General features: G+C 44.8%; 1 protein-coding gene across 1 annotated transcript; it reads left to right on the top strand.

The window, feature by feature from the left end:
- Positions 1-1422: 1422 nt before the first annotated feature.
- Positions 1423-26633, top strand: NFKBIE (NFKB inhibitor epsilon). The gene is made up of 6 exons (XM_081000257.1): positions 1423-1992; positions 20914-21016; positions 22050-22278; positions 22387-22475; positions 23440-23688; positions 24797-26633. The coding sequence occupies exons 1-6, from the start codon at positions 1595-1597 to the stop codon at positions 24860-24862; spliced, it is 1134 nt and encodes a 377-aa protein (XP_080856383.1). The 5' UTR covers positions 1423-1594; the 3' UTR covers positions 24863-26633.
- Positions 26634-27040: the final 407 nt, after the last annotated feature.

Below are 27040 nucleotides of genomic sequence, written 5' to 3'. Positions count from 1 at the left end.
TATTTGCTTTCTCTTCCTAGCAACCTCATTAAGAAAATCCTCTTCCTTTATGCCAACCTTTAACCAATCGAAACAGTAGCACAAAGGGTGGTATTCAACTAAGTTTTACTCAGAGCTGACCCGTGGAAATTAATGGGACTACCTTAGCCATGTTAATCCATTTCAGTGTGTCTATTCTCAGCAAAACTTAGTTAAATACCACTCTCTTCCTCTGATTTCCAAGAACTGGGTTTTCATTTCCCGAGAACCTTGCCGGCACTTTTGGTTTCTATTCTTGGCCACCCTCACTACCTGCCCGTCAAAAAAACAGAGCTGGATGTAGCAGCACCCCCAGACTCCTCACCTAAACACAGAAAGGCAACACAACTCCTTTGTTTATATTATCATTGCATTTCCAGGGTTTCCTATTCTTGCATCTTGTACAGAAGCAGCAGCTTCTTGTACAGAAGTCCAGCTGAGCTGCTTGCTGGCCCAGGAAGGGTCTCCTTGAGAAAAAGGCAAAGTTGGAGTCTGGCAGTCCGCCTCAATTTGAGACTAGCTGGCTGTGAGTGTGCCTGTGTGCTTCAAAATAAATAGGATTTATTTAGGATTCCAAGGAAGGGGGCAAGCAACCCCCACCCCACCAATGGCTGCCTCACTCCATTGAAGGTGGGGACGGCAATTAAGCCTCTACTTTCTAAGGTGATCAGGTACAAAAGGGGACGGGGCTCCTGCAGATCTGATAGCTGTGCAGAAAAGGAGATTGTAGCATGGCATGCTGCACCTGCTGTAGCAACGGAAGGCCTAAGCTCAGCTAGACTAGAGCATCTCCTTTGCATGCACAACGTCCTGAGTTCAATCCCCAGCATCACCAAGTAGGACTGGGGAGCCCTTGCCTGAGACCTTAGACAGCCGCCGCCAGTCAAATGTAGAAACAGTACTCAGCTAGATAGACCGTTGGTCTGACTCAATCCAAGCTACTAAAGGTGCAAGAAGTCAGTCCTCTTTCGCATCTATATACCCTGACTCTTCCCGCATAATATGGTCCTATTCATTTGCATAGCCCCCTCCTTCAAACTGATACAGAAAACCCCGGCAACCAGGGGTGGGGCCATGTGCGACCCTAGCTTGCGCGATCTCTTATTCCTTCCACGTTTCTAGTGTCCGTGGGTTCAAAATCCCGAATAGGGGCTTCGGCGTTGCTTTAGTGTGCGGGCAGTGCAAAGTCTACCCAGGGCTCCTTTCACACGTACATGCGCGGACACGTGTGCGTCGCTTGGCTGTACTGTATGCGCATCGGGGCGTGCGGAGGGTGTATTCATGTTCACCGTCTTGCCGCTAGGCGGCGCCTGTTCCCTCGGAGGCGGGCTTGGCTCCGGCGGAGGTGGGCGGAGTCAGGCTGGTTAAGCGTCGGGGCTGCTGGCCCCGCGGCTCTTTCACGCGCGCCGCATCGCCCTCTCCTGCTCGGCTATGCGCCCTCCGCGCTTCCTCCCGCCGGGGTTTCCTGGGACGCGGCTCTGCTCCAGCCTTTAGGCGCCGCCAGGGCCCCGAGCTCCGCTTTGCCTCGCGCCTCGACGCCCCTCCTGCTGCCTGCGCCGCCGTCGCCGCCGCCACCATGTCGGAAACCCGGAGCTGCTGCGATGGCAAGAAGGACGTGCAGGTGGAAGGCGGCGTCTACCTGGAAGAAGGGCAGTGCGACTCCGGCCTCGGCTCCATCCGCTCCCTGCAGGGCCAGCTGCCCGAAGGCGAGCCCCGGTCGCCGGCAGCCCGAGGGGTCCGCTCGGACAAGGCTGCCGATTTCCCGGACGCTGCCGCAGGCAAGGAGGGTTCGGCGTCGGAGCCGGACGAGCGGCTCGATTCCAGCTACGGCTCTTCCTCGCTTGTCGAGTCTTTGGCGGGGCTGGGAGAGACCCCTCGGCACCCTGGCGAAGAGGAAGAGGAGGAAGAGGCCGAAAGGGTCCGGCAGCAGCTGCTGCTGGAGACGTTCGCTTTCGTCTCGGAGGACGGAGACACGTGAGTGGCCCCAGCTCGTTCTCACGTGCTTGTTTCAGTCCGTGGGAGACAGGAGACTTGAAAGTCGGCGCGCGGGTGGGGCAGGTTGGGCGAGTGGGGGCGTCTGCTGAACATCAAACAAAGTGCGAACGAGCGCGTGCACACGGAGGCAAGACACCTGCGCGCGTGCTTTCTGCACTCTGGGGAATACGGGGAAACTACTAGAGGGAGTCGCGTGTGGGTGGAGGGGTGACGTTACTAGATCAGTCAACATTTCCAAACTCAAGGAACACCTTAAGGGTGCTTCCCGACACAAGGGTGTTGTGGTATCGCTGATCTTCATGCATACAAGTTTGGTTTTGGGTTTTTTTTTTGCAGCTTACATGTAGCGTTGCTGCAATCAAAATAATGTACCGTATTTCTCTCATCCTCCTCACCTGCCAATACATTCCGTTTCTGGACAAAATCGTGGTGTAAACGTCCAGTTTGCAGTATTCGGCCTCTGTCTAGACGCAGCCTAAAAAGTGCCATCAGAAATAAAAGCAGCCCATTGTTTATATGGGACCTTCTTGTCTGCAGATATGGGGTAGCCCTTCAGATCCAGCTGTATGGCTTCAAAAAGCGTGTTTTGTCAATAAGCATATGATGAAGGCAGCTGGCAAAGGTTTCTCTGAAATTCCTTAAATGTAGTGTGGGACTAGTTGGGGTTGAATGGAGGAGGGGGGGTTATTTTGGCACCTCTTTCTGTTCCTTCCCTCACAACCTTCTGCAAACATGTTTGGCAGCAGTTTTAGTATCAGTTTTATTTTTCCATGGGACTTGCTCCGTTCCTTATTTGTTCATTGGAAAATAGATTGACCATACAAACTCTGCTGTGATCATTGGTGCAATGATCCCTGATCTTTTATGGCTTCATCTGCACAACGAACCTGTGGAGTAGGCATGTGGAAAGAGCAAGAGGCTCAGAATGAGTTGCCAAGGCACTCTAAAAGGTATTGACTCCAAATCCAGCCCCCTCATATCAACTTGGCTCTTTGGCTGAAAGATCCATGGAGTTTTGGGAAGTAATAGTTCGCATTTCCAATTGCACAACCAACCTAGCATGGGGATGCTTGCTGGGAGTCTCCTTCTAAGCAAGTTGTTCTTGCCTTAAAAAAAAGAAGTGGTGAAATTGGGGCATCCATTAAGTTTTCCATGACCTCTAAGCCATTTATGCTTTTTATAGCTGCCTTTGTAGAGTAGAGGCAAGTTTGATGACTTAGTAGTGCGAAAGGCAAACATCTCAAGCCCACATGACTTCTGTGATGTAGTAGTGCTAGTTTCTCTTGGGGCTCTGATCTGAGACATGCTTTTCCGGAGCTTTTAGGTTCGCTCTTGGGGGCTTTGTGCGGGTAAAATGTAATCCTGTATGTACATTTGGAGAGTGGGGGTTTCATATCAAGCAGGAAGTAATAAGCTTGGCTCTCTGCTCTTGGTTTACCATAACCAATACACCGTCTGTGGCCTCCTAACTTCCTCCTGATCCTGCATCTCTGATGAGATGAGCTGTTTCTGCTTTTTCCAGCTGGATGTTTCCAGTTTCCATTCTGGCATGACTGGGCTAACTATAGACACTATGGCAGTGTGACCTGTGTGTTGAACAGATTAAAATGGCAGCATGGGGGACAGCTTGGTGTAGAATGAGTGGCTGCTAGTGGTGCAGTAGCTGCTGAACCCTCATCCATGCATCCTTTTTCTCTCAAGTCACCTTTCTATCCCCCTGTGTTGCTTTTGCCTTTGGACACAACATGAAAAGTACAGTGGTACCTCGGGTTAAGTACTTAATTCGTTCCAGAGGTCCGTACTTAACCTGAAACTGTTCTTAACCTGAAGCACCACTTTAACTACTGGGGCCTCCTGCTTCTGCCATGCCACCGGAGCCACTCCAGCTCTGCGTTTGTCAGGAACCTGCAGTTTTCAAACATAGGCCTGCTGCCATCTTGCCTGGTTATTGTTGATCGGTTCTCCTACCTCCTAGATAAGTCTATAGCTATGGAGTGGGGAAATGCTAAGTTTGAAATTAGATGGTGGGGGAAGTCTCTAACCTAATCAATTGTTTGTAGTGGGGATGGGGAAACAAGAAGATGCATCTTATTTTGCAAGTGCTTCCACACCTCTCCTAGTTTGGAGGCTTGGGTAGAAGCAGTGAGAGGTGTCCCCTCCAGGAGTCAAGGCAGTGACAACACCTGATGCCATATGGAATGATCTATTTGAACTTGTTGCTTTGTTTTACTCAAAAGAAGAACAACAGTAGTAATTTTATTATTTATTCCCCTCCTATCTGACTGGGTTGCCCAGCCACTCTGGGCAATAGCTGGCCAACAATGTTCCCTTTGGCTGAGAGCATCCTAAGTGGCAGAGTGGGAATTACTTTATTCACAGTTTCTCAGCAATCTCCACTGAACAATATCACTTCCTTGTAACAGTTCTAGTGATGAAAGAACAGAAGTTTGTGGCTTCAGATTTCTGCTTCCTGTTTTTTTTTTTAACAGCTGCCATAGTGAGAATGGAGATGGTTCTAAATTGGATTGGTGTTTTTTAATCATTCCAAATTGCATGTGTGTTTGTTGGAGCTATGTTGGTCTGTTGTACCAAAAACAACATGCTCAGTGTTGGTTTACACAGGGACATCAAGTGATGTCTTCCATGTGTGAATTGTCCATCATGGAATAGAATTTTCCTATTCCTTCTGTACAGCACTTTTCAGTGGAGTATGTGCATTTGTTCAGCTTCAAATTCAACATGTAGCTACTCTCTTGCGTTTTTTGTTTGTTAATTCCTCCCCCCTTCCCTCCTATGCTACTTTATTTTAACCAGGTCTTCATGCTGTTCTCCAAGTTTTTCTACACGTTTGCTCTCCAGTCACACACCCATTCTTCTTCTCGCCTCGATCCCTCTTTGTCCAGGTGTTCTGAATTCTGCAATTGTAGTACATTCCACAGTAGACCCGCAAAGGGGACTTAAATGGATCTTTGTATAGGGTTGCCATATTTCAACAAGTGAAAATCCGGACACAAAAGTTGTTGCCACTGCTGACATGGGTTGCCACACGTCCGGATTTTCCAAGGCATTTTGACGATTTCCACCCAAACACTCCTTCTGACTGGAGTATTCCAGGTATGTCTGGAAAATTCTGGACATATGGCAACCTTATTCTTTTTCCTGAATCCAGAATTCTTGGAGGGTTTTCTGGGCCCATTTCATCCACATTTCCTAGAAATGAAACTATTGAATCAGTCTTGAAGCGGTTTACATATATTCCTGCTGTAGTCCAGGCCACCCCAGTGGATGTTGGTGGTTTACTAAAGCTAGTTAAAACTCCTTTAAAACTTGAGACCTTCAAAATCTTACTCCAGACATTCTTGAAGCAGGATAATGGTTCCGTTCTTTTTTGTTCAGCACAGAACCCTTTTTGTGTTGGATAGGACTCTTAATACATGGAGAGTTCTGTTTGCAAGTGCAAGGCAGTGAAGATCCTCATGACTCAAGGTGAGACGTCCACAAGACCAGGATGGGAAACCTGCGGCCCTCCCACAAGTTGTTGGGTTACAACTCCTGTCAGCCAAAGCCAGCATGACCCATGGTCAAAGATGATGAGAATTGTATTCTTAACAGAGTCTGGAGTGCCTAAGGTTCCCCACTCCCTACTGCTAGAGGATGCTTAGTTACACAGTGTGAGGAGAAAGACTGCTGTGAAAAAGATAATGGTGACCTCTAGTCCCCACTGATAGGGAATGAAATTCCACTGTGAGGAAGTCTTCTAATCTGGCAGTGGAATACTGACCAATTTCATTTGTGTGTGGCTGCCATTTTGTTTTGCCTTGTAGCTGCTTGGTCTAGTGAGGCACAGGATTCCCCAACCTGAGTGGCAATGAGACGACAATGACCTTTTTTTTACTGTATGGAAACAGTTGTATCTATTTTGATAGGACCGAATATGCATGTGGTCTCTAGTGGGAGTAGGCGACGGCAGGGAAGCCTAACTGTGGCATGTGGTTAAGTACCATACTCTCTACTGACTGTTGGGAAATCACGTGTTGGTGACTTCTAGACTGAGGTTTGTAGAACAGAGACTTGGAAGGTCATTGAGTATATTTAAAGCTTGTCCTGATAGGGGTTGGGTTGGGGATGTTTGCTCTTCATGTGGTGGTGCCTGTAGGTAAGCAATAGTTTAAAAAACTGCTTAGGCTTTCCTGCCTGGCCTGGAACATGTGGCTCTTGTGGCTTGCTCAAATTTAGCCTTGAACAAAGGAGGACAATAGCTTTGTGCAGTAGAGCTGTAGCCTTTTACTGATCTAGATTGGCTTAATCAAAGCTGCTGTGTTAATCAACCAAAGAGGCATCTCAGAATAATTTGTGCAATGCACTTTATTTTTAAAATTACGTTGTTTTTAGTATGAGTACTTACGAAAATCTTGCAGATAGCATGCATGCCCTCCACTTTCACACAGGAGGAAATGCCTCTTCTAAGAGGTGCCTGCTGCAACAGAATCATAGAGTTGGAAGGGACCCCAAGGGTCATCTAGTCCAACCCTCTGGAATGCAGCAATCTTTTGTCCAATGTGGGGCTCAAACCAACAACCCTGAGATTAAGAGTCTCATGCAGTACCAGGTGAGCTATCCCATATATGTGCATCCTCAAAAAGAAGGATCTTATGGTAATTGGTCTTAACTGTTTCGGCACCTGCAAAAAAACATTCTGGTTTAGACAAGCGTGGAAATATGTGGTGATTTTAGTTTGTTTTAGTATTTTAACTCTTGTATGTTTTAAAGTATGGTTGGGATTTATTCTGGGATTTATTTATTTTTACTGTTTTATCTTTTGTAAACTGCTCTGAGGTTTTCCTACACTCAAGCAGCATATAAACTTTATGAAGTATAAATAAATAAATAAGAACCAAGGCAGGCCTAATCAACTGATAACAAGCTACCGGTAGCACTGCTGAAGCATCAGTTAAGAGACTTGCTCCCCAAAACTCTGGCAAGAAGATATTTGATTTACCGCCTCAGACACAAAGAAAATTTTGTTAAGATTTTCCACAGGTGGTATCCAATACCAGCTAAGTTGGCAAAGATATATAAATTGAAATCTAACCTTTGTTGGAGATGTGGTAAAGAAATAGGAACAACAATACATATGTGGTGGAGGTGTGAGTAAATTAAGAAATTCTGGACAGTAATACATGAAGAATTAAAGAAGATGCTGAAAATATCAATAATTAAAAAACCAGAGATACATCTCCTTGGATTGATAGGGGAAGAGGTACGGGGGGGGGGGGTTAGAATCTTCTTATATGCAAGCACAGCAGCTAGAGTAGTGATTGCTGCTAAATGGAAATCACAAACTCTACCTTCAAGGGAGGAATGGATTTGTAAATTAAATGAATACTTAGCTTTGGCAAAACCTAACAGCTATTACAAGAATTCAATTGAATCAAAAATTAAAAAAGGAGTGGAAATGTTTTGATGAATATATGGAAAAATATTGCTCAAAAAAAGATATGCTAATATGCCTAGATTAGAAATGTAAAGTATTTGAGTGAATGTAAGTTAGTAAGGAAGGACAATAAGAATACATAGATAAATTGAGAAGTCTGTAGAATGCAAAGATAAATGTAATCTCAGAATGTAGAGAAAATTGAGTGGGGGCGGAGGGAAGCGGGGGGAGGGACAAAAGAATATTATGTTTGATTGAGGATTTAAATGATAAATATATGTGGGGATGGGGATGGGGATGATGTGGTAAAGGCTTTGGTATATTTGCATTGTGATGTAATATGGAATAAAATTAATAAAATTTTATAATAAAATATAGAAAAGAGATTTGCTCCCCTGTGACGTGTTTAGATTTGAGAGAATTGTTATTATCTTCAGAGAATTCACAGTGCTTCTCCACATTAATCCTAAATTAGTCTTACGTGGTACAAGTGGAAATGATTACCATGCAGATGTTGGGTTGTTTTAGAATTTGTAATCTTTCAGTGGAAAAAAAAGATGCTGAGTTTTGTAATAGATGCAGTTAGAAGGCACTTGGCATAGACCAGGTGACAGCTGGAGGCTTAGCGTATATGAGAGACATAAAGGAAGTTTGCATTATCCCTCTTCCAAATGGAAAGCATGCACGAAGGAGTTGTGCTGGCTAGCCCAGCTCTTCTGCCACCTGCCATGCCCCCTGTGCTGCCTTTGTGTGAAGAGACTCCTGGGCCAATCTGGATATGCTCTCGTGTGGAGGAGCCTTATGCAGATCTCGGAAGAGGCCGTGTGCAAGTACAAGCGAAGCTGCCAAGCGTGTGTATTGATTAGGGTGGGCAGCACAACCCCCTTGCACATGCTTTTAATGCATGAAGGGATGGAGAGATCATAAGAATTCCCCCACCCCCAGAAGTTCTTGCACAGTTGAATTAGCTCATTGCCTATGCAGGAGGCTGCGCAAGTATTCTTAATGCAAGTGTGTAGCTCTTCTGTGATTGGAGGAGGGAGTGGAATGGGGAAACTTGTAATGCATATCTAATTTATGCAAGGAGATGTTAAAGCAGAGGGACTCTCTTAAGATGAATACTTCCAGAAATCTTCTTGGATGCTTTAGAAGAAGAGGATCCAAACTCCCATTGCGTAAGAATCGCTGTAATACAGACTGAATAGTCTAATAAGACTTTGCAAGGGCTAATGTTTCATTCCGATATCTTGAGTCTCATCTTCTAGTCCACAGTGAGTGTGCATGTCCTGTGAATGGGAGATTCTGAATCTCTGCTTTCATTCCAAAGATGCTTCTAGCACCATGGCTGATATCACTTACACAAATGGCTCAAAAACCACAAGGTGAAGAATTTCATGATGACTGTTCTTTTTTAGATTTTTAAATGTGTTGACTCAACTTTTGGCTTCAGGGTGTGTACACATTGGAACTGACTGTACTAAATTAAATGGAAATTACATTGGGCATTCATGCTTCATTTCTGTCACCCATGGATTTTAGAAGTTGAGCTGGAAGGAGCATGCGCCAAGTTCTCAATACACAGAAGCTGACGTCTGTGGATATCAGATGTTACTGCCCATCCAAGTCTTATTTTTTTAGCACCATTGGCAACTCATACTCAGTTTGCTTTACAAAACATAACTTACTACAGTGGTACCTCGGGTTAAGAACTTAATTCGTTCCGGAGGTCCGTTCTTAACCTGAAACTGTTCTTAAACTGAGGTACTACTTTAGCTAATGGAGCTTCCTGTTGCCACCGCACAATTTCTGTTCTCATCCTGAAGCAAAGTTCTTAACCCGAGGTACTATTTCTCGGTTAGCGGAGTCTGTAACCTGAAGCGTCTGTAACCCGAGGTACCACTGTAATTCCAACAGTGCCATAAAATATTAAAGCACACATTTTAGAAGGGAAGAGAAGATACTGACTGAAAACTAATCATGACATCTCTAAAATGCACTTAAATGAAGCCTGATCTATACAGGCAGTAGAAACCTGTAATGGTACAGTCAGTACAGGTGCGGAACACTTTGCAATTTAACCATCTTGCACAGGGAGGAAGGTACTTTCCCTGATTTGTTAATTTTCTATTTTGCATGGGATTTACCCATACAGAAGGGTTCAAATTTATGGTTCCCATTTGCAGCCAGAAGCGAAACATTCCATTCTACCACCTTACTTCCACCTTATTCTGTTAATGTGTAGACCAGGCCTAGGAAATATTTTCTAGCAGTTTGTAATGGTGAGAAGGGAGGAATGGAGAGTAATGGAGGGTTGGGAAGAGCAAGCTTCCATGGTAGAATCTGCTACAGCAAATGAATGATCACTCGCTTAACTCCAGGTAGACGGGAATTCCAGATTACATGAGGTATTTTGAGTGCTGGCATCTCATAGGTGGAGTTTTAGGTGTGGGTCTCAAATATGTCCAGGGCTTAAACTGTTTGGGATTTTTAAAAATAAGCCGAGACCAAGGGCAATTTGTTCTGCTATCTAGAAATGTTTTTATTACAAAGACAGCACTTGCTAGAACATGCAATCTCCCCCTTCCCCCAGTCACTTCTGTGACAAAGTTTTATTAGTGCCCCCTGCCCTCCTGCCAGTGGAATAAACTATCATGACTTTTCATTATTTCCACTAGACCAGCAGGTTGTGGTGGAGCAATTTTGCATTCTTCTGTTGCAAGTACCTCCTTGGCTTGCTATAGAAGAAAGCAAACATTAACAACTGTTACCATTCAGCAACCTGGCATTCCCAAGCATCTGGGAAATGAATCGATGCCAGTGAGGCACTAGTTCATGGGAACATTGCCCAGCCAAAATGTGCCAGTCTAATTGGCATGTATGCAAGGTAAGATGCTGGGGCAAGTAATAACATGTAGGGATGCATAATGTTAAGGATTCTGTGAATTCTCCAGCTATCTAGCTACACAGCAGTTTTGAGTTACCTGGATAGACCTTGGGAAGCCTAGATTTATGTGCTACCTCTGGCACTGATCCAGTTTGTCAGTCTTGGGGAAAGTCACCATCTTTCACTCTTGTTTCCTGTGTAGAAAAAGGTACCTGAGTGAATGAGGAATCTTGGCAGGACTTGTATCCAAATACTTTAGCTCTTCCTCATATGCAGATGTGCACATTTGTCATTCCCTTTCCAGTGATTGGATTTGCCATTGATTAGAAGAAACCCAATTGGCCATAGTCATCTGCAAAGGAAAGATTGGGAGTGCACTATTAGGCTCTGTTGTGCAGGGCAACAAATAAAGGCGCCAAATTTGACAAGCACTGAGCTCTACCTGAGGGTGGAAAAGAAGAATGATTTCTGTTCAGTTTCACCCTTCAGGTTTATCTGTCACATGCATCATAAGACCACAGGTGATAGACAAATGAGTATGACTTAGGAAAAACTACATCTTCTGCCTGTGTGCTGAAGACTCCCTATTGCTTATATGGTGCCAATCCCAATTTTCCTTAAATGAGGAAAATTGTACTGTCTAATACTTTGTTTACCTTGGATTAGTAGCTAGTGCCCCTGGAAGCTTTTAGGATGTATTCCACTGAGTGAGACCCAACACTATCACAAAATTCCTCAATTTTGAATTTGCTGCCTTTGTAGATTTGGTGTGCGCACTTTTAGTTCAATTAACCTCTGTGCATCTTAAATTACACAGCAATGTGAGCTTATTGCACAAGAAGGCTTTCACCTATGATCCCAGATGGGTCTTCCTTTAAAAAAAGAGCAGCAGACAAGATGTGGCTTCAGTCTTAATACTGAAAAGCCTCTGAAGTCTGTGACATTATATTTTCACTGGTGTTGCCTTTGGCTTCCTCTTTGTAAGGAAGGGCTTCTGTTCATAGATTTCCCCCGTCAGTGTTGAAAGGCCCAGGGCACTCTTCACAAATGTCCCTTTATCCTTTATAGTCCTTCCTGCAGGAGTCTCTCGTGTGATCTTTGTTTCCTGAAACTGATGGGAAAATTCCACAATATGATAAGGGTTGGCGGGAGCAGTTATGGAAATCCAAAGAGGTTTGAAATAGAGAGGGTTGAAATAGCTCAGTTTGGTGTTTGTACATTTTTAGGAAAAGTGCATATTTCCAAAACAGGTCTTTGTCCCTGTGGGCAAGAGCAACTCCCGTTCCTCACCTTTAGGATACCCATGCTCTAAAATCTACAGCTGCTACCTTGGTAACATCAGGCCACCAGACACAGTTAATTAGCCAGGTATATAATACTGCAAGGAGGCTGAGAAACTGGAATAGCAGGGAGGAAAGTGTTGATTAGGGAGAGAGAGAGAGAGATGTGTATTGATACCACAGTATTGTAAAAAGGTTACTGTCGGACAGTTTTTATTGGTAAAAGAGGTCAGTTAAGACAGTTAAAAAAATATGCACTGGACAAGTGTGGAATTCCCCTCTTTTATTTTCCTGGAGAGTCTATTGGCTTCTTGGTATCAACAGTGTTTATATTTGTTTCAGTTTCTTAGCCCCCCCCCTTTCCTTTCCCTTCCCTTTCATTTATCCAATTATTGGATAAATGGTTCAGTTGCATGCATTTCCCATCTTACTTCCTAAGGGGGGGGGGGAGCACCAGAGCGAAGTGGTAATGGATGAATAGTGTCATTCCTTGTATTCAGTTTCTGATGCTTATTATAAAAGTTTGTAACATATGCTCTTAAGTCAACAAAGCAGAACTTATTTGGGGAGGGACTGTTGCTTAGCAGTGGAGCATATGGGTTGGATGCAGAAGGTCCCTGGCATTTCCACATAGAAAGTTCAGAAGATGAGAAAAGGCTGCTCCTCTGCTCGAGACCCTGGGGGTGTTTTGGGGTAAGTAGAAGGCAAATCTCTGGGTGATTTGCAGTAGATCAGCAAGGATTTCTGATTCTCAACTGCAGCAACAAAATGACTCTGCACCCTAAAATTATAGTGCTGGAATAAAAAAGCACTTGGAGTAAGCAGGAATGGTTTTTTGTGTGAGCAGACTGTGTTCTCTTCACTTATGCTCCCCAAAGCAAATTCCTGGGCTCAGAATTCCCTAAGTGCATGCCTTTTGTACAAAGCTGGTGGCTCTTGGAGGTTTTTATTTCAACACTAAAGCGAACAAAAGAAGTAGATCCCACAAACCTGAAGCTTACTCCAGGGGAAGACATGCAATATTGTGCTAATCTGATTTAGTAAGTGGTAGCTTCTTGGGTTATAAACAGAGTGAGGACATAGGTCCTGAATCAGTTCTTTTAATTCCCAGACCTTCTATTGATCTCCCATCAGCTCCTGACTGGCTTGGAGAAGGAATGACCAGTTTTGCCCCCAGAGTCCTCTGCTGTACCATACATGGTTCAATGGGAAGCACTGGGAAGCTGTTTTAAAGGCATCTTCTTTGTCTGAACTGTGAATAGTGACATAGAATCACAGAATTGTAGAGTTGGAAGGGACCCTGAGGATCATGTAGTCCAAACCCCTGCAATGCAGGGATATGCAGCTGTTCCATATGGGAATCAAACTTGCGACCTTGGCATTGTCAGCAGCACACTCTAGCCAACTGAGCTATCCAGGCTGAGTGTTGTGTGTTAGAGGTTTGCTAAAAGGCACAGGTAGGGACCCAAAGGAATGCATGGACCATGTTATGCAGGAAGGCCTGGTCCCAGTCTCATCATATATATTCAGCTGATGGTACTCTGGGCCACAGTTTCCCATCCGTAATATTACAGTGGTAGTATTGCACCTGGTTTACAGAAAGGATGCAGGAGAGCTACTGAGGTGATAATGCCAAAGTGCTTTGTGTGTTTTGTTTAGACGGGTTTGTATTTCCTTTTTTACCATGTCAGAGCTGGGTTGTGTACTGCTAGGCTGAGCTGAGGGGATGGGAAGAAGGGAGGAAACGGCGCAAGTAGCTCTTGCACAATAAATAAACAGGCTCCAATATTAGAACTGGGCTCCTCCTCTGTGTGCTTTTCTCTAGTAACTGCAGCACATTTGGGAGAGGATAATTAAAGCTTTAAAGCCTGGGCCTGAAAATAGGGCTATTCCCTAGCATAGTTTTGTGAGGTGGGGAGGGAACTGTATAAAATCCAGGCCAAGTAAACAGCAGCTGAAGCTTCCCTTCCCCCACCCCTTCTTGCCTCATGATCAGGGACTTCCCACATTGACACTGAAATATCCCCACTCCTCCTCTATTGTAAGTGCACATTAGTCTCACTGTGACTAGGTAGACACCGTCCTTCCATGAATCACGCTCAGGGCTGTGTATGCTCTCATTCTCAAGCCACATTCCTGACCATGGGGGATCCTGCTCACTCCCTATTTCCTCCTCCCTGCTTCCAAACAAGCTTTGATATTCTGCCAGCTGTTGCAGACAGTAAGGACCACTCCTCCCAGTCACAAAGTTCAGAGATGAGTATGGATCCTTCTGCAGCCTAAATACTACCAACTGAGCTCATAAGGGAGATAGTAGAAGGCTTGGGGGAACCCCCACTAGGTTTGCAGAAGGACAAAAAAAGTCAAGGAGGGAAGCCCCTCTCTAAGGCTGGGTTGGCAACAGCGTCCTTGAGGACCCACAAAGCCTCTGAGCCTCCCTGCTTACGACTCCCTTTGTCACAAGGTGGAGTGAGGGGTTATGTCTCCCCTACATACATTGAAAAGTACATGGAGCTGAAGGAGGAAATTGGAAAAAGTGACGCTTCCCATGGTGTATCTCTCTTCCATTTTCTGTGTTGACTTGCAAGTTGATATTGGTGGGCCATTCACTTCTAAGGCTTTACAGTGGTACCTCTGTTTAAGAACAGCCCTGTTTACGAACAATTCGGGTTACGAACTTCCGCAAAACCAGAAGTTTACCTCGGTCTACGAACTTTACCTCGGTCTAAGAACGGAAACCGAATGGTGGAAGGGCACCAGTGGCGGGAGGAAAGCACACCTCGGTTTAAGAGTGGTTTCGGTTTAAGAACGGACTTCTGGAATGGATTAAGTTTGTAAACCGAGGTACCACTGTATTTGAAGTAGCTTGTAGCTGACAGGTTGTTATTTAATGTGTGTGTGTGTGTGTGTGTGTGTGTGTGTGAGAGAGAGAGAGAGAGAGAGAGAGAGAGAAAGCACACGCTTTCAGGTTTGTTCTACCCATATAGGAAAATAAGGTAGTAGACAGGGCCGTGCTATTTTTAGCCGAAGGGTACCCTATTTCAGTGATTATGTACTCCAAAACAAACCTGCTTGCAAATAAAGTTTAGCACACTGGGGTGAGAGATTCTTGCTTAGCTCACTCCCTGTTGTATTGATTTTTCTATGTGCAAGGTTTTTAACTGAACAATATTATTGTTAGTCTGTAGTCTGAAGTAATATATGCCATTCTACCCCTTCATTCTATAGCACAGACTCCATGTCCTCTGTTGCAGTTAAGCAGCTGCTGCTGCTGCTTTGTCCCACCAACGGGCATCTTGTAGAATTACAGAAGCAAAGCTGGACAGGTTTCTGCCCTAAAGGAATTGATAATATACCCATGTGCTTGGGTCCCACCCCCACTTCTGCTATAAAGTATGAAGGAATGGGGACCTATTGATACAGGTGCAACGGCAAAGGTTTTTGTTTTCATACATTGCTTGAATAACTTGGGGCCAGATGGTGTGGAAGTGCCCTTCCGTTCTGGACAGATTACATTTGGATCCAGACAGTAAAGCAAACTTTTGGATAAATATTTCAGTTTAGTGTTATTGAAGCAGATACTGATGCTTGGTATCTTGTGATGGTAGCCTAGCCTCCCCCTAGAATGGGAATTTGGCTGTCCTTGCTGGCTGTTGTGAGGAATTCTTGGGGAAAGTGGCTTGGTTAAAATAGCCCCAGAGAATTCTGTGCAGTCTGTCAGATAAAAGCAGCAATGGTTAAAGTTCAGCCCGGATTGCCTTGTTGGAAAGTCCCTGTTCCTGAGAGTTCTTATCTGCTACATACTTGTTAGGAAGCAAGAAAGATAAACTTCAAGCCACACAAAGTCAAAATGTAAAAGATCTGCAAGGATAAACTGACTGTGTGTGTGTGTGTGTGTGTGTGTGTGAGAGAGAGAGAGAGAGAGAGAGAGAGATCTCCTTGGAAATGAGAGCGAATGAAACATTCGTAATCTGGCACCAAACAGGACATAGTTTGTGGAAGCAAATTTCAATGGAGTCTTTTGCTGGTTTCCAGTTTGAGATCACTCAGGCACAGGTACCATCTAGCAGAGTGTTTCGGCTGATGTTTGATTAAGAAGATTCTAGTGCAGTTGACTTTAGGTCCTGTCTGATTCCAAACCATCACTGTAACTTCTCTTGCTAATTTTTGCTGTCTCTTTATTGATAATACTCTCAAAGCCTCTGAGCAGCATTTTCTGTACAAGTAATACTGAAATGAAATGGTGCATTTGTAGATTAATTAACCTTTCTTTAGTTCTTTCTGCTTCAAATTAGGTTCTTATCTCTTCCAGTTCTCTCTGTATAATGTGATGGTGAGCAGAGATTACTATCATTATTAGGTGGTGGGGGGGTTTTGGAGGGGGTGGGTAGGCTGTGTGCCTGGGTCCCCTTCTAGAGACAAACTCAGATGGCCCTTTGGAATTTGCTCTAAAAATAATCGTAGAACCAAAACCAGAAGCTAGCTGAGGTGGTCTGTCCCAGCAAAAACAGTCTTGTGGAACCTTAAAGACTAACTAGTACAGTGGTACCTTGGGTTAAGTACTTAATTCGTTCCGGAGGTCCGTTCTTAACCTGAAACTGTTCTTAACCTGAAGCACCACTTTAGCTAATGGGACCTCCCACTGCTGCCGCGCCACCGGAGCACGATTTCTGTTCTCATCCTGAAGCAAAGTTCTTAACCTGAAGCACTATTTCTGGGTTAGCGGAGTCTGTAACCTGAAGCGTATGTAACCTGAAGCGTATGTAACCTGAGGTACCACTGTATGGCATAAACTTTAACAGACTACAGACCACTTCATCAGATGCATCTGAAGTGCACTGTTATCCATGCAAGGTTATGCTACAATTCATTGCTACAATTCATGCTACAATTCATAGTGCTACAATACTTTCAGGGTTTTTAAGACTCAAAAAATGACTTTTAAAATGATACTCTCTTGTTCAGTGCATCTCACTTTTGTCTTTGGTAAGCCGGGTTTTGAAAGGTTTTTGTACTGTTCCAAAACCCTGTCAGACCTGTTTGGCCAGAGGTAGGGGTGGGGCATGTATGGCATGGAAAGAGAGGCCTCTCTTCAATCCAGATTCCCCTATCAAAAACTATTGCCTGGCTTCAGCCTTTGTCACTACCTCTTCCTTTTCCTCTTCCCCACCCCCCAAACCCCCAGACACTTCCTCTCCTTTTTACATTGATTTTAGCCATAAGAAAAATAAATGCAGGAACACTCATATATTTTACACTGTATTCCTAATTGTATTTAAGGTGCTTCATATCATCCTGCTTTAAGAATAAACAGTTTGGGGACTTCAATTATTGCAGTGTTAATCTAGGTGCCTGTTTAGTTTTCACAAAAAGCAGTGGTTAAGGTTGTAATTTGGAGTCTACCAAGTCTGAGGGACTAAATAACTCAGATCCAACTGTCTTGCAAAGTCTGAATACGGAGGCCAGTTGCAAATTGTGTGGGGAATGCTGAGCTGTGGGGTTTTTTTGTTTTTTTTTTTGTTTAAAATGCTTTGCTTTTGGGCAATTTGTTTTAGCCAGGAAAGTTTATGTAAAACTTAAGAAACTCCTTCTCCCCCACCTTTGTTTCACACCATCAAGTGACACTACGGACATGTGTGGGCAGGTGGGCCATTTAAAAGGCTTTGTGGTCTTATAATTACAAAGCTGATTTAAGTAAGGTCTTGGGCAATTTTGCCTTGCTTAGGAAGCCACATGGAAGGTGCGACTTGTCAGTGGATCAGCCCAGAGAGTGGGATGTTTGGGGTCTATGCATACTCTGGTCAGCCACTTTTGCTAACATTAATGAAAAACAGTGTTATAAGACGTGGAAGAGCCTAGAATAGAGGAGGTACATCCATGGAAATTTGGAGTGATATCCGGCTAAGTCATACTTGAAATGAACCCATGGAAATAAATGGAAATTGCATGCCCACAGATCTCACTTCATCTATTCCAGGTATGACTAATATTAGGTATCTGCCTTTGTCCCATCGCGTGCTACCACTTTTCTACACAACTTCCCTGTTCTGTTGCTGTATTTTCAGAGAACCTCCCAGTGCCTAGGTCACCTGCAATTTTACTGGTGTGCTCTAAATAGAAATAAACTGGCACCAATGTAAATTTAACTTTGCATATGAAATAAAGAACCGTGAGGTGGCTTGTAGAACAGTCCTAACATCATTTACTTAGAAGCTATATAGCTGCAACCTTTTTTACTCCCCCTGGCTGTGTCTGAATTGCAGCCTTATAAAACCAAAGTAACTGAATGCGAAGAGAAACCTTCAGAAGGACCCAGCCTCTCTCTTCCCACAGTGTCTTCAGCCCTCTATGGGCAGCAGCAGCTGTGCACAGCCTCCTTCAACTCTTCCCTCCCCTTGTTGCTGAGGCAACTGTGGGTGGCCACATCTCCGGCAGGGCAGGGAAATTCCCCATGCCCATGTGACCTTGGGCTTCCCCTGGGGCCTTGCCTGTGCCTCAGCCACATACGTTGCTTGGCTTGGGGAGCAAAGACCGTCCGTTCTCTCTGCTTAAGAGTCCATTTCTCAGATGGAAGCCTCGTAAAATGGTGCTTGGGCAGCTTCCTCTAGGCAGCCCCAGCCAGGGCTGCTGTGATGGCTTTTGGGTACCTTGGACGGGCGCCTGATTCCTTTCCTTTCCCCCCTCCTTATTTCCTGATTTCTCTATGACCTTGTCACTACCACCTCCCATATCCCTTCTCTCTGCCTCTATGGAAATCCCCTTTGTTAAACGCTCTGGAAACGAGAAGGGCTGCGCGACAATACAGTAAAAACGATTCTCTAATTGCAGACTTGTTTTAAAGCACATGGTAACTTTGAATAGGTCGGCTAGCTTACTGGAAATACATTGTACGCTGATCAGTTCCATGCTTATGCAAAAGCAGTGTCTTGTGACCCCTTTTAAAGATGAACAAACTTTATTACGGCATAAGCTAGGCCGGGGAACCTGTGGCCCTCCAAATGTTGGACTGCAGTTTCCATCATCCCTGACCACTGGCAATGCTTGTTTCATAGAATCATAGAATTGTAGAGTTGGAAGGGACCCTGAGGATCATCTAGTCCAACCCCCTGCAATGCAGGAATGTGCAGTTGTCCCATACAGGGATCAATCTTAAATCTTTGGCATTATCAGCACCACGCTTTAACCGACTGAGCTATCCACCTCCATCATCTGAACATCTGGACTTCAGCCCCAGCATCTGGAGGGGTTGCAGTTTCTCACCCCAGCATAAGCTTTTCTGGACTACAGTCCATCAGAGGTTGTCCTGAGTTTCCACACACAAGGCTGAGGAGGCGGCATTCGGAAGACGTAAAGTCCATGAAAGCTTCTGCAATAATAAAGTGCCATTTGATGCTTTGCTGTGTTTGCTGCTGCAAACTATCCCTCTGGAACACATTTCTGAAAATGTATCCCTTTTTTAAAAAACTGGTAGACTGATGTGTTGTATTTGTTCTGGAATTATTTCTGAATGTGGGCAGGGCAATGCATTGAATACCCAGTTTTTAAAAAGAGAAATCACTTGATTTTTAAAAAACTGTTTCATTTGGTTTTTAAATCATTTTTAGAAAAGCATCCAGTGCAAGTTTAATATACAGTCTCAAATACCTTGGCTCCCGAACAAATCGGCTCCCAAATGATCAAAACCCAGAAGTGAGTGTTCCGGTTTTCGAACAGTTTTCAGAAGCTGAACGTCTGGTGCGGCTTCCACAGTTTCCGGTTGGCTGCAGGACGCTCCTACAGCCAATCAGAAGCCACACCTTGGTTTTTGAACGGTTCAGGAGTCGAACGCATTCTGTTTGAGAACCAAGGTACGACTGTATCAGGTTTAACAATTACTTCACAGCAGTGAAAACTAGAAAGCTACTTTTCTGTCCTTGATCTATATAACTACCGTATTTTTCACCCATAGGACGCACCTAGATTTTTTTGGGGGGGGGGAATCAAGAAAAACATTTTTATTTCCCCCCCAGGCACAGGGCTAGCCCGAGCTTCCCCCAACCCCAGCCCCCAGAGCAGGCTGCCACCCGCAAGCCTTGCGCGCCTGGTGGGACCTCCTGCCGGGCGCACGAGGCTTGCGGATAGCTTCCTGAAGCCTGGAGAGCAAGAGGGGTCGGTGCGCACTGACGCCTCTCGCTCTCCAGGCTTCAGCAAAAGCCTGCATTCGCCCCATAAGACGCACACACATTTCCCCTTCATTTTTGGAGAGGAAAAAGTGCGTCCTATAGGGCAAAAAATACGGTAAGTTTATCTCTTGCATCCTAGCTTCTATACGCTAGAGGGGAAAAAAGAAAAAAAGGAGGGATGTATAAATGATGTCAAGTTGTGATTACGATATAGATTTAGTAGCCTTGTTAACTGAAATAGTTGCTTCTTCATTTTGTTGGAATGAGGTTTTGTGCATGCATCCCGTATTTATTTTCAAACACATTCAAAACCCTACTTTCAGTTTCAGGGTGGTGGGAATGCCTGCTTTGTACCTTTGAACAGCTAGGAGTAGTTGGATAGTGCAGGGTGGCAGCAACCTTCTAAGGCCTGCTCAATCTGTGAGGTGATTCATGAATTTATGTTCTGGTAGAAACATTCAACAGGTGGAGTTGCATAAGAGCTGCTGGCATGGAGAAATTCTTTTGAGAATTTCCTTCAGACTTGACCTAGTGTGAAACTTCTGCCATGAGTGCAGCCTGTCTGTGGTATAGCCATCTGAGCTGTACTGTAGGTAGAACTAGCTATATGGAAGCTTCTGAAAAAAATGTGCTTTGGATGGAGTGAGTCTCTGCATGAGTGTGTTCTCAGTCCTTGGATTGCTGACTTCAGTCATGGCCTGCCTCTCATTGGGCCATTTATGTTAATGCTGGTGCTACATACTATTGTTGTCGCAGATTATCTTTTTCTACTCCAAAGGCTTCAGGCGACTATCCCTGAAGCCTGGAGAGTGAGAGGGGTTGGTGCGCACTGACCCCTCTCGCTCTCCAGGCTTCAGGGAAAGCAACGCGAAGCCTCCGGAGCGCGGAGGGAGTGCTCCCTCTGCGCTTCGGAGGCTTCACGTTGCTATCGCTGAAGCCAAGGAGCCTGCACTCGCTCCATAGGACGCACACACATTTCACCTTAATTTTTGGAGGGGAAAAAGTGCGTCCTATAGAGCGAAAAATACGGTAACTTCCCAATTGTTTTACATGCTTAAAGGGGAGTGTGTTGTTCATGATTCTAGGTTGGTATGACTTGGGCCCTGCACCACAAACTCCTATCTCTTTTCTCTCTTTCAGGTTGCTACACCTGGCAGTCATTCACTGTGTACCTGCAATAGCACTCTGCTTCATTGCCCAATTGCCAGTGGAGGTTTTAGAGATCCAGAATGACTTATTCCAGGTATGTGATAGACTGTGGGGAAAGGTCAGTATTTTTCCCATTCTAGCTAGAAGAAAGAAAACAACCGGGAATCTGGGTCATTCTGTCTTGCTCGTGGCAATTTGTCTCTGGCTATAATATTTATCCCCCCTGTACTTACTCCTTGCCTCATTTTTCTAGATCTGGTGGACAGGCATATGCTGATTTGTAGACCGTCTTGGAAGTTTTCCTTGAGAATTTGTGACAGTTGCTTCTTAGTGATAGATTTTTGTTATAACCTACCTTGGAAGGGTATGCACATTAAAAGATGTTACAGAAATCCATTAAATGAGTAATACTAATTCTAGTTACTCTTGTCAATGGCCTCAGTCCAATTTGAGTTGCATGCAGCAACTTGTGCCCTGAGTAGGAATACATCCCTTCATCTGGATGAGTCATTTGACCCCATTAGTTATTGGGGGCTAAATGATCTTTGGGGTGTGGACTTAGATGTATATCTGCATCGGCAGAGTGCACAGAAGTCTGCTTCCCCAGTTGAATAAGAGCACTTTTTCTGAGGAAAAGAACATGCGAGCTTTAAAGTTAATTTAGCAACTACCTCTCATTTTTGCCAAAGGTTGTGTATACTATCTGAGATTTTTATAAAGAAATCTAAAGAACCAGAGTAATCCAAATTCTGGCCTAGAGAAGACTGCATTCTGCAAGCTATATAAATGAAGTAAACTCACACAGCTGTTTGCTTTTAGTTTATTTATTTCTGGCTTCTGCCAATCCTGTTGAGGAGATACAAAGGGTACTGATGTCCCATGAATGTTTACAATTTTATGAAGCTTACACTTGAAGGATCACTAGGTGTTGCATATGTGTGTCTTCCCCCCTACCATGAAAGCTGAGATATTAAATTACGCATCCATTCCTAAATCCTGTGTGTGTGTGTTTTGTGATGCAATTGCAGCATACAGCCAGTCTCGGTTTTGCCCCTGCCTCTTGCACCTTTCTACTCTAGCCCCTGTGTCACTCTCTTGCAATAACCTTCTCCCTTTCCCATTCACAGACCCCGCTTCACCTCTCCGTGTACCTGGAACAGTCCAGAGTGGTGCAAGCACTAGTCCTGAGAGGAGTGAACACAGCGCTGCAAGACCGCAATGGGAACACAGCACTGCATTTGGCCTGTGAGCAGCAGAGTCTGGAGTGTGTGCAGCTGCTGCTGCAGGGGATCATCTCCAACAAGGCCTTGGAGGCTAGAAAAAGCCGCCAAGATTTGCACCTCCAGAACTGGCAAGGTGAGGTAGTAAAGATTGATCAGGGTGGTGTGTGTGTCTGGTGACACACTGGGGCCAGTGTTCGGCTACTTGCCTCGTAGCAACTTCCTGGGATGTCTTCTTCTCCAGGCTTGACTTGCCTACACATCAGCACCTTGAAAGGGAACCTGCATCTGATGGCATTGTTGGTGAAGAGTGGAGCCGACATCGATGTTCAGGTATGGCAAGGGCAGCTGCACCAGAGCCACACGTGCTCTGTACTTTTGCGATCAGGCCGAGCAAGAAGATCTGGCAATTAGATACAGAAAGCGAAAAAGTTTGTCCATTGTGGCAGGGGAGAATAATACTGAAAACGTGTAGGAAGTGCCTAGCGAAGTATCAAAAGGTGGGCAGGGGTGACTGAACAGGAGCTAACAAGCTGCAGCTTTGCAAAAACACAGGCTTGCAGAACTGCTTGATCTGCACCACTTGTTACAAGTTGCAAAGTAAATCTGTTATCAGGACATAATTTGGATTTATTCAGAGCAGATTTTTAACAGTGAATAACCATTGGACAGTGTTGCAGCTGCAGGAACAGGACACAGATTAGGGGAAGTGATAAATTCCATACTGTGATTCCCCACCCAAGATCATCTGAATCTGTGCAGGTTCCTGGAATCCCCCCAAATGTTTAAAATCCCAGGAAGATTTTAAACTACATGTTATGTTTTGAGCCTGTTCCTATGTTCATTTGTGAGGAGGTTTAGGAACAGTGTGTCTCTATGCTGCGGGGCCCAGTTTCTAATCCTGGCCACAGGATAGCTCATTTGGTTAGAGCGTAGTGCTGATAATCCCAAGGTTGCAGGTTCGATCCACGTACTGGACAGCTGCATATTTCTGTAATGCAGGGAGTTAGACTAGATGATCCTCAGCGTCCCTTTCAACTCTACACTTCTCTGAGTCTTTGAAATGTGCTAGTGTAGGACAGGGTTGGCTGACCTGTGACATTACAGATGTCCCTCTAGTTCCCATCATCCCAGACTATTGACCATGCTGGCTGAGGCTGATGGGAGTTGAGTCCAACAGTATCTGGAGGGCCATAGGTTTGTTGTCCCTGGTTTAGAGGGTGTTCCATCCCTTTAAGATTCTGTTTCAGAGGCTCACTGAAGTGGCTGATCTGACACCCTGCTTTCATGGTCCCAGGATGGCACAAGCGGAAAGACACCCCTGCACATGGCAGTGGAGAACCATGACGAGATGGCTGTGAAGCACCTCCTTGAAATGGGGGCCCAGGTGGATGCCCAGATGTACAACGGTTGCACCCCACTGCACCTGGCAGTAGGCAGGAAGGACGCTGCGATTGCTGCCATCCTCTGCCAATCGGGGGCAGACACCTTGCTGCGGAATATGGAGGATGAGACGGCCCAGGACCTGGCTGATGAAAACGATGATGTGAGAACCTTTCTGAGTCTGGCTGTTCTAGATTAGGGGCTTGTAGGAATAAGCTGAACAAGTCCCATCAAGCTCTTGAAGCAAGGCCAGGAGTGCAGGTTGTATGGCATAGTTCTCAAGCTTTGGCCCATCAGTAGAAGGTGCTTTATGAACAGGGTTTGGAGTTTTGCAACTGGCCGTTGTCAGTTGCACCTCTCCTTCCATACCTGTGATTTGACTATTTCCAATTCAGATTAGTCAGGTGTCATCATCTTCTTAAGGCCATATAGCAGGGAGGAGCTGCTGAACTGGCAAGCCTACCTCCTATGTCTCCAGTGCCATTGCACTGTTGAAGCTTCTTCAGTGGAAGGAACTGCAGCAGCTGCTGCATTGCAGTGGAGCAATTTTGGCAACTCCTTCCCTCAGGTAGGCAGGGATGTAAGCCAGCACAGAACTACATGTAGGTCAGGATGAGGCAACAACTCTTTTTCTCATGTATTGGTGCTGCATTATTATTATTATTATTATTTGTATACATTTGTATACCGCCCTATACATGTAGATCTCAGGGCGGTTCATAGCATAAAATCACAATATAAAGAAAGAAAATACATAATAAAAACAAAAGCTTAAGAGAGAGGGATTCAATTATTTATTACTATTTATTAAATTTCTATACCACCCTTCATCCAAGGATCACAGGGCAGTTTACAATATAAAACACAAAAATGCATAACATAGTAACAAAAATAATACCTCCCACAGTTTCAAAGGGCATAGATTGTTTAATTGCCCGAAGGCCTGGAAGAAGAGGAATGTTTTTCCCTGGCGCCAAAGATACATGACAAAAGTTGGTTCATATGGGGAGAGGCGGTCCTTGAGGTATTGCGGTTACCATTCAACCATGAATCTCGTTGGGTGACATAAGACATTCCTTATCTTAGCCTAACATGTGTCACAGGATGGCACTGAGGATAAAATGGGATAACCCTTACGCTCCACCCCAAGCTTCTTCAAGGAAGGACATGATACAATGCATTACGTTGGGACTCCTCACAGCTAGGAATAAGATTCCTATTTTTCTTTTATAATGCTAATGTTACTATTTCCTCTCCTTTTGCCTTGGCAGATTCTTACACTCTTGCCTTTTGATGACCTGAAGATCTCTGGCAAACCTGTTGTGTGCTCCAGTTGAGCATTGCAAAATGTGAACGAATACATCATTGGGAGATGTATCCTGTTGCTGCAGGTTGATAGGAGCAGAGCTGGTCACCGGTATATCATTCCCCTTCTTGCAGAATTGGAGCCTTTTGTGCTTCTTCAGACACTTACAATAGTGCGCAGGACTTTGGGAGCTGGTGCAAGAGAAAAAAAACGTGTATTTAATTTGATGGCGTCATGGAGTTGCCGCCTACCTGAGTGACAAGAGTCCAGATAGACAGATTCTATGTTTGCTTTGCCTGCTGTGTTGAAAATTGGAGACACCAGAAGTTCTAGGAGGATACTTATTTTTTCCAAGACTGCACAGTCAACAGAGGTGGTGTGTCAGCCCTCATTTTTCCTTCTTCCTCCAGCCCCCGCCATTCACCTCAAGTCTGTGATGGAACTATAATAGGGGTTTTTCTCTTTCCAGTCCGCCAGAGTCACTTCTGTTTTTAAAATGCTTCTTTCCCGCACACCAGCTACTTTCTGATCTAGCTACTGCTGCTCAGGCCTTCTGCTTTTCCTTCAGTGGCCAGTTGAGGATTGACTCAGGCTTCTAATTCTGCAACATCCAGGACTACAAATTGTTCCATTCTCTCCCTTTAGTCCACCTGTTGCCTCCCACGGAGGGATAACCCTTGCAAGCAGAGTGGACAGACAACTCTTTAGTTCCTCCCTACTGCTTCTGTGACGTGCCAGAAGGAACTTGAAGGCTGAGCTTATGGGGACAAAATGAGACATTCTCTCATGCCTCACGATAACTGGTGTTCTTGAGGCCAGACTCGAAGCAAAGAAGCCTAATTCTGTTTCAGTTCTCTTTCAGATTTACTAGCTAATACAAGCAAGTGCCTTATCTCTAAACTGCCATCCTAAAAACACCACTGTGCGGGCAACTTGAAATTCTGCCTGTGGAGCAAGGGAGAACAAGGAAATTCCAAGGGCTACCCCCCTTCATAAAGTGTTGTGGAATCCCATATTGTATACTGCTTTTGTTCATCTGGAACATAAGCTTTATAACAGTTGCCAGGAACTGTGTTTTTGTTGTCCCTGCTGGAAGAAGCTGCACATGACTACATTTCCTGCATGCTGATTCTTAGTATTTGAACAGTACTCCTGCTGAGGAACAGATCTGTCCATTTTAGCCAGTGGGTAGGCAGATTGTCTTGTTTCTCTCTGCATTCAAAGTGGCGAGTTTGGTGATCCTAAGCAGCCTGTCATGAGGAGACTGCAAAGCTGGGTTTGGAAATCATGACCTGCGGAGTGATAGGACTCAGGATTGTGGGGTATGTGTAACATGTGTAACGTGGTGGTATGTGCTCCTTTGATGATTGTTGTGTTCCACCCAGAGGTTATACACTCTGCCTCTCACCAGCTGCAGCAAGTGTAGAGAAGCATTTGGGTCATCAAATGGCAGGAATAGGAGTTGCTTACATGCAAACTTTACTCTGAACTGGGGAAATTCCCAGCCCCCTCCCTCCCACTATTTGCTGCCTGGGAGCGGCTGTTTGTAACGTGGCAAGTCCTGGATGGCGCAATCAGCTGGGATGTTTTAAGGAGAGGTTTTCTTCTTCCCTGTTTTTTAGAAGACCAACCTAGAAGCAGCAGCAACTTTTATGCAATATTTTCCAGCAAAGTCCTCCTTGATTTTTATATCTGGCTTATTTGCTTGAGACCTTACCTCTTCTTCCTCCTGCACTCCCTCATTGTGTTTTTATTAACTTTTTTTTTTGTCTAAACAACACAATAAAGTTTTTAAAACTGGATTAATCTGCTGCTGTTGCAAGTTGCATGGTTCCTCTGCCTCCATACAAATAATGCGTTGCTTCATAGTAATACATTTCTCCAGTTAAAATCACTGTTCATTACATCTGGGATGGGAGAGTTTTTTCAGCTGGACTAGCAAAGAGGGGTGCAGCAGCAGTTCATCCACAGTGCATGGAGAGTCACAACATGAGAACTGCAGCAGGCTGCTAGACTGTCGAAGGGGAAGTGTGCAAGAAGAGCGAATGCTTTAAAAAATCATGTTTCAAATGTGAAGACACTCAAAATGTGCTATTACCTTGTGGCTGCTCTTAGCAGCTCCTCCTTGTGGTGCCTTTAAAGCCATGCTGCAAGCTGATATGTACCATGTGGAGAAGCAGAATTATGTCTCTGCTAATTTTCTACACTA

This window comes from Podarcis pityusensis, assembly GCF_964106645.2.
Source record: "Podarcis pityusensis genome assembly, chromosome: 3".
NCBI lineage: Eukaryota > Metazoa > Chordata > Lepidosauria > Squamata > Lacertidae > Podarcis > Podarcis pityusensis.
This window is presented reverse-complemented; position numbering and strand designations above follow the sequence as displayed.

Coding starts and splice junctions, on each gene's coding strand:
- NFKBIE (XM_081000257.1), top strand. CDS start 1,595: ATGTCGGAAACCCGGAGCTGCTGCGATGGCAAGAAGGACGTGCAGGTG. Junction 1,993..20,913: donor GTCTCGGAGGACGGAGACAC/GTGAGTGGCCCC, acceptor TCTCTCTTTCAG/GTTGCTACACCTGGCAGTCA. Junction 21,017..22,049: donor TCCAGAATGACTTATTCCAG/GTATGTGATAGA, acceptor TCCCATTCACAG/ACCCCGCTTCACCTCTCCGT.